This window comes from Phyllostomus discolor, chromosome 13, assembly GCF_004126475.2.
Source record: "Phyllostomus discolor isolate MPI-MPIP mPhyDis1 chromosome 13, mPhyDis1.pri.v3, whole genome shotgun sequence".
Taxonomy (NCBI): Eukaryota; Metazoa; Chordata; class Mammalia; order Chiroptera; family Phyllostomidae; genus Phyllostomus; species Phyllostomus discolor.
Genome location: NC_040915.2, coordinates 8,490,857 through 8,509,025, shown reverse-complemented (window position 1 = coordinate 8,509,025; position 18,169 = coordinate 8,490,857). Strand labels below are relative to the sequence as shown.

The following is an 18,169-nucleotide window of genomic DNA, read 5'->3' as shown; positions in this document are numbered from 1 at the left end:
AAAATGATTAGTAAGTTTAGTGATAATGTGGAGCCTTCATCTGAACTAATTAACAACTATTGACCAAGATGAGACATTTTATGCTTGGTATGACAGGAGGCTATGGAGGGAGAAGGTGGCTAATACAAAAAATATATAGATTAAGCAGCATATAATCTGTTCAGGAAGACAGATATCAAGGGTCATGAAGGCACAGCAGAGTACAGACCGAAGGCTCAGAATCAGACGGGCTACTCACAGAGCTGGCGTCCATGAGAAAAGCTCCATCCCTGCTCAGCTTCTCCACTGAAAGCTGAAGAATAGGTGGCTGAGGTATAGTTCGGTCATTGATGTTGAGTGCTCCCTGAGGAATGAAACAGAATGAAAGCTTTTAGATTCAATTGTAATATGGAGTCACAATTAACCAAAAAATGTTTACACAATCATTCATACTTAAATATTAAAAAAGGTGAGGAAGATAGTTATCACTTATTGAAACAAAGCCACTGTGAAACCCCAATAAAGCCAATACGACAGCTTCTGATCTATTATTTTAAAAACTAATACAATAAATGCAATCGATATCCATGTGTCTTGGGCAGGATAATCATTTTCCTGAAAGAAAATGATTGGTGAGATTCCCAGAAAGCCTGGAATTTAGTTAGTGATCACGGCGGACGACCGGGCCTGGGGATGTGCACATCCTGTGGGAAGATAAGAGCGTAACACAATCAAGAGTTTAATAGTCTACTATCTATTGAGGCCAGAAATGGAAGTTTCTCATTTATAATACTGTTATCTGAAAACACACATGCACTTTTAAATATTCATAGCTATCTATATGTCAGACCTCTGGCTGCAGGACGTGTGGGGAGCAGGAGAGACTGTGAACCAAATATGGCCCATCAGAAATTCCCCCTAGGTTTTCTAACATGAACTAAGAAAAGAGGGCATTTTCTCTCGCTGGTGGTAGAGAAGGGAACACATCAGTGGCTGTTTTCTAGTCATGTAGAGAGAGGGCTGACTTGAAAGAACGAGGTAACAGAGAGAGAGACTGAGTGGGAGCCAACCCTGAGACCAGCTCCACCCTGCCGGCTCCCGCGGTTTGTGTCTGAGCGCCGCCGGCCGCTCTCCTCCAGAAGCTTGCCCGGACACACTCGCTGACATGCTAATGGTGCTTGTCCCTGAATGCAGCTACCGGGTGTTTTTCTCCTCCTTCCTTCTGGTGGCTTCCATGTTATAGACATACAATATATCGCATTTATATTTTTATGTTAATTTGCCATTTCTAATGTGAAAAAAAGTAGACCCAACTATTTGAACTTGTCAAACACAGGATTAATCTTGAGTTACTATTCTGTAATACAAACTAATAGTGTTTTCAACAGCTCTCATTTGTTAAAAGTTACCACAAGTTTCATAGGCAATTTTTCCCTTCTATATGCAAGACATTTTAAATTCTTTAAATTTTGAAAGGTTTTAACCAAAATATTACTTGCAACATCCTAATTTTATCACAATTCTAAAAAGAAAGTTTATGACTTAATATTTTTGTGCTTGGGATTTTAACTCAGGTAAATTTCCTACTGCGGACAAACAATGTCACAACTTAGATAAGAAAATTTTCTGTAATTTAAGAACACTGTTACACTGAACATTGACCTGGGGTGTTTAGATGTATTTGGATTCTCAGGATGCTCCTTTTAGATAAATCTGTTTACAGAAATGAATCCTAGGTTGTTCTGGTCAATCTGACAATCCCTTTATTTATTTAGATCTGGCTCTAGAGATAAATAAAGGCACCATTTTCAGGAGTTTCCCAAAACCAAAATTTCTTTTCATAGACCTAGTAAAGGAATAAAATAAACAGCTTAAAAACACTTTGCTCATTTCTGCATTGGACTGAATATAATTAGGTTCATAAGCCTTCAAGGCCACTAAAAAATGAATTAATCTTACCTCATCTGAAAGATTGTCAACTCTGTACAAATTGGGGTGAGTTGTGAGCATCAGGTGAACCAAGGGCTGGTTTTTCACTTGACACATAGCAAAAATGCGTTCATCTAGACGTGCATTTGTCCCAGTCTGGAATGATTTCTGTAACAAAAAAAACCACCCAACCAAAAAATAGGTATTTAAAAAATACTTGTAAAACATTGCAAATATCAGTTGTTAAAAAAAAGATCTTCAGACAAAATCAGCAAATTTGCTGTAATCATTCTTTGAAATATATCTTTTGAGAAGATGCACACAGGTACTAAATTGTGGGTCTGTTCCCACCTAAAAGTCTTGAGAAATTAATGACCTAACATGGTAGTCATTTGATCTCTCTGGTGTCTGTTTCCTAATCACAGTGAAATAGATCTAAATACTCTATCTACCATGTAATGATAGTGATATAAAAACAAACACAAGAAGGGTAACGTTGCACTACAGATGACAAACTAAATACACCTATGGGAAAATAAAATAAAATAAAATAAATACATATATGAAAAACCAAAGATCTACGTGGTCTATAAATGCAGGGTGAAAACCAATGGTGGTTAACTTCCCTTGTTTCTCTCACAGTTAGAGAAATTAAACAATGCACAAAGTTTACATACAAACCAGGAAAAATAATAATACACATAAGAACAATTGCTTATCAGAATAGAATTTAATAGGTAATTGTAAGTTTTAATTGATAGATTAGCTTCATGGAGAATAATGAAGGTTTTTTTGGTAAAGATTTTATTTGTTTTTTAGAGAAAAGGGAAGAGAAGGAGAAAGAGGGAGAGAAACACAGATGTGCAGGAGAAACACTGATCTGCTGCCTCTCGCAAGCCCACAACTGGGGACCTGGCCCACATCCCAGGCATGTGCCCTGAGTGGGAATCAAACTGCAGTCTTTCAGTTTGCAGAACGGCGTCCAACCCACGGAGCCACACCAGGCAGGGCAGAGAATAATGAAGTTTTGAGGTAAGGTTTTAAGCATTCCTAGTGATGGAAAGGAATAAAAAGAGGCGGAGAGGTAACAATAATGAAATTGTGCCTTAAAACAAGCACATTAACTATGAATAAAGGGAGACTTTAAAGGCTCTTAGGATATTTTAAATTGGTATGTGGATAGACACTGACAAAAAAGAAAGAGTACTATGGAAAATGGAAGAAGGAGAGTTTCATTTATACATTCAAAAAATATTTACTTAGTGCCTACCATGTACTAGGAACTGTTCTAAGTGCTGGGACAAAGCGATGAATGAAAAAGATAAAAACCCTGTGTTCATGGACAAAAACCCTAGTAGGGGAGAAGTAAGTAACAAAACGCAGTGTGTCAGGTGTTAGTGCATGTTAGGGTCCTTGCCCTCAGAAACCTTAGCTGCAAAAAGTTATATGTGCAATGTTTATGGGGCTCAGTGGATAAATATTTTGCCTTTTGACATTTTCACTGCGTTAATTTCCAATTTTGATTTTCTTACTTGTTTAAGGAGAGCCAACACAAAGAGTGGAAAGAGCCGCAAAGAAAAAGGAACCATGAGCCCAGGCTGGTGGCCACCGAGGACGGAAGAGCGGTAGGCTGAGAGGGAGTCGATGACCGCATTCACGAGGGCGTCCCGCGCGTCGCTCAGACTGGCAGTCAGGGACCTGTCCACAGCTAGGAGAGGCGGGGCAGGAACAAGAGAAAAGTGAAACAGCAGTTTAACTCCCCCACAAAACAGAAAAACCAGTTTTCAATTATACAAATTCTCTCTTCAATTTATCACGTATGCGAGGAGCCAAAGGTAGCAGTGAAAAGCAGATACTTTGGAGAATCTAGCCAAAGTCTGTAGAAATGCTGCTCTGCTATTTCCTAGCTGTATGACAATTTGGCAAGTAACTTAACCTTCATAAGCCTCAGTTGTTTTATCTGTAAAGTAGGAAAACTGCACTTCATAGATTCTAAGATGTTATTCATTGTAATCCACTATTTTATTTACCACTGAGAAAGAAAAACTCCGCAATTAAATATACATGCATTTTTATTTTTTACTTCTTCTTCTTATTATTTGGAGAGACAGAGCAACACCAACTTGTCCCACTTCCCCGTGCAATCATTCATTCATGCTTGTATGCGCTCTGACCAGAACCACAACTTTGGCATGTTGGGACAATGCTCCAACCAACTGACCCATCCAGCCAGGGCCAAATATACATGCTTTTTCAATATAGAGAATTTTTCTTACATTTATTGAAAGAACTCTTCAAGGGTTACTTGTGTTCATCATCTGTCACGCTATTCTATATATACGCTTTCTGCACACTCAAAAGTTTTTCTCAACACGAAAAACACTACACTTGTTTGGAAAACCTCTCATACTACTACTAAACTCAATTCATGTGGTACCAAAAATATACCCAATTAAATGATATTATTAACTACTAAGACCAAGTTTGTACACAGCGTAAGAAAGAGTGAAGACTACTGTTACCTGTCAACAATAACTCTAAGACTTCATCCATTTAAGACAACCTGATTTTGATAAAATGTGAAAAATGTGCATGTTGGAGTCAACCAAATTTAGTAACAGTGAAGAAAAATGTTATGAAGATTTTTTTAAAAATCCATAATACTGTCTGATAATATATTATAGTTGTTGGTGATAATAATAAAGATACTTATAATGATAATACTGTTACCGAAAAGTATTTGTTAAAAAATAAATGCAGTGACTCTCAAATTCCTTCAGTCAGAATCTTTAACTTTTAACAATATATGAGAATACTAACATTGGTTTGGACCCTTTACCCAGGCTCCATTAAAGAAAAAAATTTCCTGGTAAGAAATGAAAACAAAATGGGTTAATATCCCAATTATAGGCAGATTTAAGTTTGAAGCAAATGTATTCACTGACTTGCCTGAAGGAGAAAAAGAGCAAGAACTAAAATGATTTTAAGCTCTGTGTGTTTGAGAAAGGGACCAGAAAAAAGTCAGGAAGGTAACCACTGTGAAGATATGAACAAATTTCCTGCGGGCCCACAGGGTCTGGCCACAGCCGCACACTCATGTGGAACAGTGGCGGGGGTGCAGCTCGGGTGCCACGGCTCCAGCCTGGTGACCTTCACAATGCCATCTCTGTAACCTGTTATGGAGCTCATTAAAAAAGCTACTAGCTGCTAATACCAGACATGATGTGAAAAATGGTTACTTTAAGTCCACAGTAGGCAGATTATGAGGCAGAAGGCAGTTCAGTGCTGCCTAAGGCCGATGGGGGAAGGAGGAGGAAGTGGGCTGTCAATACACACAAGGCTCTTTGGGGGGCTGATAGAAATATTTTTAAATTAGATTGAGGTGATGGCCACACAACTCTGTAAACATACTAAAAAAATGGATTTGTACACTTAAAATGGGTTAAATGATAAATTATATAAATTGTATCCCAATAAAGCTGTTTAAATTTATCTGCAAAACATTTACAATAGGTGACAACAATTCTTACCCATATTGGCCAATAACCCTGAAATTGCTTGAACGTCAGCTCCAAGAAAAACCTCGTTCAGAGTTGAAACTACTGGCAGACACAAAGTATGAACACGAATTCTCCTTTCACCTTTGGGAAAACACAAAAATGATAGTAAGAGGCAGCTATATTTAAAAAGTTTGTATTAAAGTCACTTCTTTTCGATCCAAAACCAAATAGGGATAAATAGTAAGTACAGATAGTATCAAAACTTTAATGTGAAGACTAAAGTTTGATTTACTTCTTACTATGAAATTCTTTTTGTTTAATGTATTGCTGAAAAGACAACAGAGATGGTATTCAAATGATGGTAACATGCTAGCTTTCAAAAAATCTCTTCTGAGCTTTTTTTGTTAATTTATCTACTTTGTAATAAAAATTGAGTGTGTATATATCTACACACACATACACACACATGCAAATATATATGACAACACTACTCCAAAATGTGCTCTGTGTCTTTTTTAGCTGTTGTTTTATTTATTTTTAGAGAGAAATATCAATTTATTATTACACTTTATGCATTCATTGGTAGATTTTTTTTTAAGATTTTATTTATTTATTTTTAGAGAGAGGGGAAGGGAAGGAGAAAAGAGCATGTGCGGTTGCCTCTTGCCTCACTGGGGACCTGGCCAGCAACCCACGCATGTCCCCTGACTGGGAATCGAACCGGTGACCCTGCCTGGCCAAGACTTGAGTCTGTGTTTTGATATTCAAAGTCCAGAAATAAATCTTACACTTTCTCTTTAATCACAGAAGAAAAAAATTTAAAATTGACTAATAGTCATAATACTTTCTCTCTGGTAATTTAACCATAACAAAAATCAGTAAATATAAGAAACAGAAATGAAAAACTTTTGACAACCATCAAATATAAAACATTATGTCAATCTTTAAAAACTTTCTGATCAGCAAGACCTTGAACACCAGAGAAAAGAACAAAAACCTAGAGATGAAAATTATAACCTAAGACTAATGAAAATATACATATGAGAAACTCATATAAATCACTTTTAAAGAGAAGAAATGTCTGCATAAAAGAGTAACACTGTTTAGAGCTCCTATTCTAGATAAAGGCTGAAATGAAATGGGCACTTGAGGGAGATACAAATCAGTAAAATCTTTCTTAATAGCAATCAGACAATACCAAGATTTTTTAGACAGTTCATCTCTACATTCTGCATTTCCAATTCTAGGAGTCCATCTTAGGGAAATTGTTACAAACAACAGATCTGTGTACATACATATAAATCATAATCACACTTTCATAAAACAACCTAAGCCTCTAACAATAAGTATATGAAAAGATACCTAACAGTAGTTATTAGGGAAACACAAAATAAAACTAAAAGAGATACTATACTTTATTTAAATGATTAAAACAAAAACCTCAAATTAAAAAAAAAAAAAGAAAGCCTGAACACTGAAAACAGCAAATCCTGGTGAGGATGCAGAGCAGCTGCAGCTCTCACATGCTGCCGCCGGTGGGAATGCAAAATAGTGCAGCCACTTTGGGATCAGTTTGGCAGGTTCTCAGAGTTAAACATACACTTACCACACAACCCAGCAATCTGTCCCCTAGCTATTTAGCCAAGTGAAATAAAAACTCATGCTCACACAAAATCTGTACATATGTATTTAGAGGGGCTACATCTGAAATTGCCCAAAACTCAAAACATCCCAAATGGACCTCAACTGGAAAGTGAACAAACAAACTGGGTACAATGGAATACTCCTTAGGAATAACAAGTAACAAACCACTAGTTGGTGAATAACACAGAGGAACCTTGGATACACTATGCTACGTGAAAGAAGCCAGGTATAAAAAAATGCCTGCTGTAGGACTCCATTCGTATGACATTCTTGCAAAGACCAAACTACAGGGTCAGAAAACCGATCAATGATTGCCAGGAGGTGGGGGTGGGAGAGAGGCTGACTATGAAAACATGAGGAGGGTTGTCTGAGTTCTTATATTCTGGAGAATCCATAGGCAGAAAAGGGACTGGGATGTCCTTATCTTATATAAACATGATATCAAGAGATAGAAATCTATCTTTTATATTTATGGTGTGCTGTTTTGATTTTAGAGGGGATGTAAATGTGAGTATAGCTATAGCAAGAAAATACTCCTGAAACTTTAAGGAGGTAAAACAGTAGGTGAGAGTGGTAAATCTTTAACATAAAAAATTAAATTTAGCCAGCCTTCACATCATTTTTAGGACAAAACACATTAACTTGCTTTCTAGTTCTCCTTACTTAACATCACTATATAACATACTATTACCTCCGAAAAAGGGAGAGTTTACACAAGCCATAGAATACAGGACCAAATCAAAAAACTTACCTCTGTCACAACATCGTTCTTACAGTGAACAATGCTGGACTGTACACTTAAAAATCTGTTACAAAGGTAGATCTCATGGTGGGTGTTTTTTGGTACAATGAAAAGCCCAACAACGCACCTTTGCTGGACGTATACAAGAGCGCCGACTGAAAGGACACCAACTGAGTGTCCGTAAGGCTCTCTTCCACAGACATCTGCACTGCATACCCAGCATCGGGGTTTACGTTGGGCAAGGAGAGTAAGTCTGTTGACCGAACAAAGAAGTTCCCGTGGAAAGTGTGAATGGAAAGACCTAGAAGAAAAAAATATCAAAATGATTTATATACACTACACATGGGTATTTACATTTTACTTTGGTCACTTATCAAACCGGCAGACAATAAATAAAAAAAGTTTAGATATGACATTGTGGTTTATAATAAGAAATAGATATTTGGTCTTTGCCCATTTCTGGCACAGAGCTCCTAAAACCCTTAGAATTTCCCAAGTAATGAGAGTCATAAAAGCGTTTTTTGCTATGTTAATGAGGTGACATTTAGAAAGCACCCAGATCATCTAAGGTGGGAGGGCTGGTTGCCAAAACTTTCAGTGGACCCCCTTTGCTCAACACACATCCAAAGGAGGGTAAAGAGGCTGGAGGTTGAATCAATCACCAATAGCCAATAATTTTCTAGCAAATTAATGGAACCCAAGTAGGGATTCATTGAAACTTCCAATCTATTACCAGACAATCAGAAGCACAGGCAACAACCTGGATTCAAAATTAGCTTCTGAAGTGTATGTGTGTATTTGGGTGAGGGAGTTCAAGGGCCTTAACCTTTGGGATCTGATGCTATTTCCAGGGAGATGGTATCAGAACTGAGGCAATTGCTTGGTGGTATGGGAAGAAGCAACCCACACATTGGAACTGGGAGCAGAATGGTATTAGGAATACACAGTATTTAGTGAGAGTGAGGGAAGGGTAAGAGATATCTTCTTAAATGAAGGCAAGGATTCAAATTTTCAAAAAACTTTTTGGAAGGGTAAGTTGGCAATATCTACCAAAATTCTAAATGAATACTTACTTTAACCCTAGTAATTCCATACCTAAGAATTTACCCTAAAGATACATTCATTCAAGTGCCAAATTATACATTTAAAAAAATTAAGCAGTACTATTTTATGTTATAATGAAAAAATCAGAAATATCCTCAGTGCCAATCAATAGTAAAATACTAAACTGTGATTTGTACATTCTACTGAATACTAGTAGAAATTTAACAAAATGAGAGAAATCTATATACATGAGTATTAATGGATCTTCAAGATTTGCTGAAAACATGAACAACGTCACATAAAAGTCGGGAGTGATATCTCAGGAGCAAGAGGTCCCAGCCCCACACCAGGCCCCCCAGACCAGGGTTCCAGTGCCAGGAATGTAAGTCTACATAACTTCTGGCTGTAAAAACTAGTGGGGAATGAGGCTCTGGAAGACAGAAACTTCCAGAATCTCAGGCAGTTCCTCTTAAAGGGCCCACGCACAGACTTACTTAGACCCATTCCCTGTGGGCCCCAGTGCTGGGGCAGCAGACTGAAAGACATTAGAGACACATGGGGAAGGAACTAAAGGGTCCAGCATCACAGTGCGAGCTGGGGGGCAGCTGTCACCCAGACAGAAGTGCTGGCAGAGGCCAATGTTCCTGTTCTGAGCCCTGCTGCTACAGAGCCACAGAGCTGATGGGTGGGCACCGTATCTGAGATTCCACCAAACTGGCTCACACCGTTTGCCTCATGCTGGTGATTCTCTGAGGCCCTGCTCCGCCCAACTTAAGGCCCAGCAGAGCTGTTTCCAGGGGCAGGCATGTGCCCAGAGAGTCCCAAACAAGCCCACCCCAAGACACATCATTATTAAAATGCCAAGGTTAAAAACAAGGAGAGAATCTTAAAAGCAGCAAGAAAAAAGCGGTTAGTTACCTACAAGGGAGTTCCCCTGAGACTATCTGCTGGTTTCTCAAAAGAAACTTTACAGGCTAGAAGGGATTGGCAAGAAATATTCAAAGTCATGAAAAACAGGGACCTGCAGCCAAGATTGCTATCATCAAAGGGAAGATAAAGAGCTTCCCACACATGAAAAAGCTAAAGGAGTACATGACCACAAAACTAGCATTATATGAAATTTTAAAGGATCCTCTTTAAGAAGATCATCAAAAGTGAACAATAAAATGGCAACAAATACATCTATCAACAATTGAATCTAAAAAACAAAATAAACAAAAAAGCAGAAGAGAAACAGAATCACAGATATATTTTGATAGTTGCCAGATGGGAGTGGTCTGGGGAAACAGGCAAAAGAGGTAAAGGGATTAAGTATAAATTGGTAGTCACAGAACAGTCATGGGTATGTAAAATACAGCACAGGGAACAGAGTAGCAAAAGAAAATATATGCATGACCTACGGACACAGACAGTGGTGTGGGGATTGCCTGAGGAAGTGTGAGGGGGACGCTGAGTGGAGGGAGACAAAAGTGAAAAAATTGGGACAACTGTAATAGCATGAACAATAAAATATGATTTAAAAAAGTAAAATGATAAACGTAATGTAACACATTAACAAAACAAAGGGAAAAGCCACATGATCATCTCAAAAGAAAGTACATACATACACAAGCTAATGCGAGAGAACTTCAGCTTTAACAATGATGTTATTACTCTACAAAAGGAAGTTACTACTTTTTACAAGAACAGATGCACAAGATAGAGGCATGGGTAAGCATATCTTGCCTCCTTGCACAAGCACAGCAAAAATTACAATTAGACTACAAACCAAACATCACCCAGAATCACCAGAATATCGGGCTGTATGGAAGTCTGACGACAAAGGAATTAAAGAAGCTACTACATTCATCCAGATGGGTAGGAGGGGCCAAGACAAGGAACATGCAGTCACACACCCATGTATGGTGCATAAAAATTGGGAGGGATACCTTGGGAATGAGGGACCCCAGTTCCACACCAGAGCACCCAGCCCAGGATTCCAGCACCAGGCAGATAAGTCCCCATAACTTCTAGCTGTAAAAACCTGTGGGGGTTGGGGTGGCAGAAGAAACTTCGGGATTCTCAGGAGTCTCCACTTAAATGGCCCGCAATAGACTTAAGACTTATGCAGAGTCACTGCCTCTGGGCTTTAGCACCAGGGCAGCAGCTGGCAGGGCACCAGAAGCATATGGGGAGAAACTGAAGTGACTGGCATCAGGGAGAGAGCTGGGAGATATCTTTCTCCCGGGCAAAACTTCAGAGGCTAGGCAGTGGCACTGTCCCCTCTGTGAGCCCTCCCCCACACAGACCCACAGAGCGATAACACAGGTTGCCCCACCCCAGTGATTTCCTAAGGCTCCACCACATCAATTTACTGGTGTGCTTTCTACAGTAAGCCACACTACTAAGACAGGGAGTCAAAGCAGCTCTACCTAATACATAGAAAAAAACACAGGGAGGCTACAAAAATGAGGAGACAATGAAATATGGCCCAAATAGAACAAAGGCAAAACCTAATAAGCAAGTGACCACAAAGATGTATTAAATTAAGCACTCTGGCAAGAAGGCAAACCGTTGGTATGCTGGCCTACTCTCAAGCTCTTTATGCAAAATTAGGTACATGTAAAATAACTCATGTCTCACAAACAGAAAACGTTTTAAAAGCACCCTTAGGATATACATTTCCAGGAATGTATAGCCAGTACCTGTAGAAATAAATCATTTTTGAGATCCACCAATCTTGAATGAATGGAATACAACAAATGGGCCCTTTAAAACATAAACACTAAAAACTATTCAAATTATTAAACAAGTTCAGCAAGGCTACAGGATACAAGATCAGTATACAAAGTATTAATTTTCTTTATATAAAGTAGCAATGAAATTTTAAAAATAATGCCACTTATAATACCATCAAAAATATTCAGGAATAAATTTAAAGGAACGTAAAACTTATACTCCAAGAACTATGAAACATTGTTAAAAGAAATTAAAGAAGACATAGATAAATGGAAAGACATACCACAATTGTGGACGGGAAGACTTAATACTGTTAAGATGGCAATATTCTCCAAACTGATCTACCTATTAAATGCAATGCCTACCAAAATCCCAGCTAGCTATTTTGCAGAAGTTGACAAACTGAACCTAAAATTAATATGGAAATACAAGAGATCCAGAATACCATAATAATCTTGGGACAAAATTTAAAAGTTAATAGGACTCATACTTCCCAATCTGAAACTGACTAGAAAGCTACAATAATTGAGACAGTTTGAAATTGGGTATAAACAGGCATATAAATTAAGAGAATGAAAGTCAGAACCCAGAAATAAACCCTCACATTTATGATCAACTGAATTCAACAAGGGGACAGGGTTCACAAGATAATTCAATGTGGGAAAAATAGTCTTTTCAATAAATGATACTGCAAGAATTATATATCCACATGCAAAAGAATGAAGTCAAATACCTACCTCAAATAAAATACAAAAATTAACCCAAAGCAGCCCTGACTGGTGCAACTCAGGGGATTGATTGCCAGCCTGCAAACCAAAAGGTCGCTGGTTCATCTCCCAATCAGACACATGCCTGGGTTGTGGGCCAGGTCCCCAGTTGAGGGTGTGCAAGACAGAACCAACTGATGTTTCTCTTGCAAATGGATGTTTCCCTCCATCTCTTCCTCTCTCCCTTTCCCTCTCTCTAAAAATAAATAAATACAATCTTTTAAAGAGCCCTAGCTACTGTGGTTCAGTAGATTGAGCGCTGGCCCGAAAACCAAAGGGTCACTGGTTCTATTCCCAGTCAGGGCACATGACTGAGTTGAGGACCAGGTCCCCAGATGAGAGCATGTGAGAGGCAACCACTTTGATGTTTCTCTCATCCTCTTTCTCCCTCCCTTCCCCCCTCTCTCTCTTAAAAAAAAAAAATTAACCCAAAGTAAATCAAAGACTTAGAATACAAGAAGAGACTTCCGGCAAGATGGAGGAATAGGTGGACCCACCGTGCCTCCTCGCACAACCAAGATTAGAAAACCAATAATTTACAACAATAATTTACTATCAGAATAACACCCAGATCCGGCAGAGGATTTATCTGAATGGAAGTCAGGCAGCCAAGAAGTTGAAGTAGACGAGTTCATCCGGACCGGTAGGAGAAGACGAGCCGGGTGGGCGCGGGGCTGGCTCGGGTTGGTGGCGCGCGGAGGTCGGGGGAAGGTTTGGCACGAAATCGGCGCAAAAGCCATCTGGCCCGCAAGAAGGCAGCGGTGATCCCTGAGTACGCAAGCTGCGGCTGGCAGACCCAGAGGGGTAGCGATTGTGGACCAGGGCAGAACTCGAGGCCCAGAAGCCCAGACAAGGGTCTGAGTCCAGGGGAACGGAACTACCGCCATTGTTTTCCCCCGCCCACCCCGCCCCCACAAATAACGTCACAATCTAGCGACTGGGGTTCCCAGCCCCGGTGAGCACCTAAGGCTCCGCCCCCCACGGTAACAAGAGCAACCAGACCGGAAAAAAAAAAAGGAGAGACAGGGGGAAAAAACAAAAAACAAAAAACTATGTTTTCAACAGAGCAGATCAGTCCCCCAGGACTCATCCTTTTGAGCGACCAAGAATTAGCCAATCTATCAGATGCGCAGTTCAAAACACTGGTGATCAGAAAGCTCACGGAACTGGTTGATTTTGGACGAAATTTAGATGAAAGAATGCAGATTACCATAAAACAGATGCAGGAAGACACGCGGAGGAGAGCCAATAGTGAAAGGAAGGAATATGAGTCTCAAAACAATACAGTGGACCAGAAGGAAGATAGAATCAACCAAGCAGGAAAGCATGATGAAATAAGAATTCAAAAAATTGAGGAAAAGATTAAGAGCATCCAAGACACCTTTAAACGTTCCAATATCCGAATTATAGGGGTACCAGAATCGGACGGGGAAAAGCAACAGATTGAGCACGTATTTGAACAAATAGTAAAGGAGAATTTCCCCAATCTGGCAAAGGGAACAGTCTTCCAAGAAATCCAAGAAGCTCAGAGAGCCCCAAAGAAGTTGGACCCAAGAAGAAACACACCAAGGCACATCATAATTACATTAGCCAAGGTAAAAACGAAGGAGAGAATCCTAGAAGCAGCAAGAGGTAAGGGGACAGTAACCTACAAAGGAGTTCCCATCAGACTGTCAGCTGATTTCTCCAAAGAGACCTTACAGGCAAGAAGGGGCTGGAAAGAAGTATTCCAAGTCATGAAAGACAAGGACCTACAACCCAGATTGCTCTATCCAGCAAAGCTTTCATTTAGAATGGAAGGGCAGATAAAGTGCTTCTCAGATAAGGTCAAGTTAAAGGAGTTCATCATCACCAAGCCCTTATTTTATGAAATGCTAAAGGGACTTATCTAAGAAAAGAAGATAAAGAAAAGACATGTATAGTAAAAGGACAGCAAACTCACAAATATCAACAACCACACCTAAAGCAAAACCAAAAGAAACTAAGTAAACAATTAGAACAGGAACAGAACCACAGAAATGGAGGGCACATGGAGGGTTAGCAGCAGGGGGGTGGGAGGAGGAAAGAGGGGGAAAAGGTATAGAGAATAAGTAGCATAGAATGTAGGTTGAAAATAGATAGGGGGAGGGCAAGAACAGTATGGGAAATGTAGAAACTAAAGAACTCATAAGTATGACACATGGACATGAACTAAAGGGGGAAATGTGGGTGGGAGGGGGGTACAGTGTGGAGGGGAGAGAAGGGGGGAAATGGGACAACTGTGATAGCATAATCAATAAAATATATTAAAAAAAAAGAATACAAGAAGTATAACTATAAAGCTCTTAGGAGATGACAAAAATATAAAATGTTCATGATCTTGAATTTAGCAGTGCTTTAATGCCATAACACCAAAAACATAAAAAAAAGGGGGGGGGGGAATTGATGGGACATCAAATTAAAAACAACTGTGCTGCAAAGAGTACCATTAAGAAAGTGAAAAGGCAACCTACCAAATGGAAAAAAAATTTTTGCAAATCATGTATCTGATAGAAGCCTTCTATCTAAAAATATATAAAGAACTCCTACAACTCAGTAATAAAAAGACAAACCAAATTTTAAAATGGGAAATTAACCTGGATAGATAGTTCTCCATAGAAGACATACAAGTAACCAATAATCCTAGGAAAAGATGTTCAACATCATTCATCACTAGGGAAATATAAATAAAAACCTCAGTGAGTGTTGGGAACCGCCCTGCCTGGTTTCAGAAACTGTAACCCCCCCATGGCTAAGGCTGAGTAAAAAGACCTTGGGACCATAAGCCACTAAGAAACAAAGCTTATCTCCTCAGCAGGGGCACCACCTCTGCCCCCTTTACTTCATCCTGCTTGGCCCTGGGTGGATGACTGGTTAGACAATAATGGATAAGATTCCTCAAGGGAGGCATGACCTAAGACAGGCTTGGTCATGAAGGGGCCATCAGGGAAGGACTTGGGAGACTATAAAAAAGGGGTGATGGACCCTTGCCCCTTGGCTTGGCTTTGACATAGTCTGAGTCCTCATTCTGTCTGCAAGAAGTCTCCTAATCTCTTGGTTGCCTTACTTCCCCTTCCTGACTTAGGCCTGAAACAATGCTGGAGGCGGGTGGGGCCCTGTGCTGGAAAGGGTAGGTTTCTGGTTAATAAGGCCAAGAAAGGAATGCATAAAATCCTGTGAAACCCTGAGAATGCCCTCAATTTAAATGATATGGGTCCAAGCATAAAATGAGTTTGTTTCCCAAAGTTTTATGGCCCTCTAACTATCTGACCCTAACTCAGAATAGACCCTCAGAGTTCTTTGAATGTTATCTATTGTTTGATCATTACTCCCTGACAATGATTGACGAGCTTTACTTATATACCCCATATTCCTACACAAATTAAACCCAATAAAAGCCCATCGAGGGACAGGCTCAAGGCCCTTCTCCTTTGAGAGACTGGCCACCTTTCCTCCCTGAGCAGATCATGTCTTGGTAGAATTATTCTCAGCTATGTTTGGGAGAGGAGCTCTGTTGGACAAAGCTCCAACACAAATGAGATACCACATCAAATCCACTACGATGGTTAAAATAAAAAATACATCCCTGGCTGGTGTGGCTCAGTGGATTAAGTGCTGGACCGCAGACCGAAAAGTTACCAGTTCAATTCCTGGTCAGGGCATATGCCTGGGATGTGGTCCAGGTCCCCACTTTGGGGCATGAGAGGGGCTACTGATCAATGTTTCTCTCCCTTTCTTTCTCCCTCCTTTTGGTATCTATTTTTAATGCATATTTCATATAATCTTTCCACTTTAAAAAAATTATTGCTTCATACCTTCTTCTAAGCAATATTTTAAAATCTGAATAAAAGATTAGGACCATGTTGAAAATGTGGAAAAGTGAAGTATCAAGAATTATAATTTCCTACTTTAATAATAAAACAGTTATCATTTAGCAGCCACCAAGTATTTATGAGAAAGAAACCAGACACAGACATTCTGAAACTGTCACACTACTCCAAAACAACACTGTGAAACCATGTCAGTGGCAGGTGCAGGGTGAGAAGGGCACACGTGAAAAGGTCTCCTACTGATGGAAATGGGTGATGGTGGTGGATGTCCAACTATGAGAATGGACTCGATGCCACTCAATTGTATACTTAAAAATGGTTAAATGGTATAACTTTTATGTTATGTATGTTTCACCACAATTTAAAAAATAATTGTTTAAGTGGAACAAAAATCCATCAGTAATGTTTTATTTCCTTTGGGGACATGATCTTTTTTCATTGAGATATAATTCATATACAGTAAAAATCACCTTTTCAAGTATACGATCCAGTGGTTTTTAGTATATTCAAAACATTCCCTTTTAAAATATATATTTCTTCTTATTTATTTTAAGCATCATTGTGTGGTTGCCTCTTGTGTGCCCCCAACCAGAGTCCTGGCCAGCAACCCAGGCATGTCCCCTAACAGAACTGAACTGGCAACCCTTTGGTTCACAGGACAGTGCTAAATCCACTGAGTCACACCAGTCAGGGCTATTTCTTCTTATTTCTAATTGCATATTCTATCAGAGAAAAATATCTTAGAAGAGCAAATTTTGAGATAAGACTAGGTAAAAGTATGTATATTTACTGGTGGTATCAAAAGCAATTTACTCTATGTAAATGCAAAAAATAGTGCTCCCACCTTTGGTGCATCGAATCCTCATGACTGCCTCAAAGCCAATCTTCCGAGTGAGGTATCTCTGTAGCTCCTTCTGTAATTTCTGTACTTGGACTGGGTTGTGCTGATGGTGGTAAGAGGGATAGTAATAGACACTGCCTGCTGAATACCGAGAAATACAACCTGGAAGAGAACACACACTCCTTTGAAATTCTGCCATTAACTACTATTACTACACCAAAGTAACTACAGACATTTGAATCAATCTTTCTTTAACTTCCCCAGGCACTGTCAAATAGAATATTTCATTTCTTTAAACAGCAGCACAGAGCCCTGGATGGTGTGGCTCAGTAGATTGAGCATGGGCTGGGAGCCAAAGGGCAGTTGGTTCAGTTCCCAGTCAGGGCACATGCCTGGGTTGCAGGCCAGGTCTCCAGTGGGGGCCATGTGAAAGGCAACCACATATTGATGTTTCTCTCCCTTTCTTTCTCCCTCCTTTCCCCTCTCTCTAAAATAAATAAATAAACTATTTTAAAAAATAAAAATAAACTGTAGTACAGAAATCTCTCTACCATAAATTCTTAAAGTAGAAGACTATAGGGTTTATATCAAACTAAATTGACTAACTCTCCCAAGGAAATAAAATTTCTTTCACTTTGTCTTCTATTTAGACTACCATTATACAAACAGCATTTTGACACTCAATTGAAAGAAATAAGCATTAGGAGAAACTTACCCAGAGAAGCCAAATCGGAATACTGTCCACTGAGAAGAAATAAGTCAACGGCCACCTGCTGACCAGAACAGTCCAAGGCTAATTTCTTATAGAAGTCAGTGGATGGTGTCAAGTGAATTTCCTATTAATGATAAATTAAAAAGAGAAAAAATTTAAATCATTATATTGTCATAAAATTTAAATTTCTATCTATACATACCCAAGTGTTAACAATTATCCTTGGGAATTCTACAAAATACTTTTGCTTTGTAATATTTTTGGGTTTTTGGTAAGAAACATACGGCTTAAGAATTTTTTCTTTTGATTGACTTTTAAAAAGAAATAAATCTATTTTACTAATTTCAATAATCTATTAAATTCTTAGTATGCTGAAAATGTTCTAAACAATTCACAGGTAATATCTATTTAGTCCTTTTAACTACCATTAATAGGTGGGAACTAT

The 18,169-nt window shown here is 39.1% G+C and overlaps 1 protein-coding gene across 4 annotated transcripts in view; it reads right to left on the bottom strand.

Annotated features, from left to right (window-relative positions):
* SEC24A (SEC24 homolog A, COPII coat complex component) overlaps nucleotides 1–18,169 on the bottom strand; it is a 72,170-nt gene that overhangs the window by 5,910 nt on the left and 48,091 nt on the right. For all 4 annotated transcript variants that reach the window (XM_028527254.2, XM_036014010.1, XM_028527253.2 and 1 more), the window contains 7 exons: nucleotides 17,728–17,848; nucleotides 17,016–17,174; nucleotides 7,922–8,095; nucleotides 5,439–5,549; nucleotides 3,441–3,616; nucleotides 1,939–2,076; nucleotides 239–343 (listed from right to left, as the gene is read on the bottom strand). In XM_028527254.2, the coding sequence (XP_028383055.1) occupies nucleotides 239–343; nucleotides 1,939–2,076; nucleotides 3,441–3,616; nucleotides 5,439–5,549; nucleotides 7,922–8,095; nucleotides 17,016–17,174; nucleotides 17,728–17,848 (984 nt within the window). The remainder of the gene's footprint in view (nucleotides 1–238; nucleotides 344–1,938; nucleotides 2,077–3,440; nucleotides 3,617–5,438; nucleotides 5,550–7,921; nucleotides 8,096–17,015; nucleotides 17,175–17,727; nucleotides 17,849–18,169) is intronic.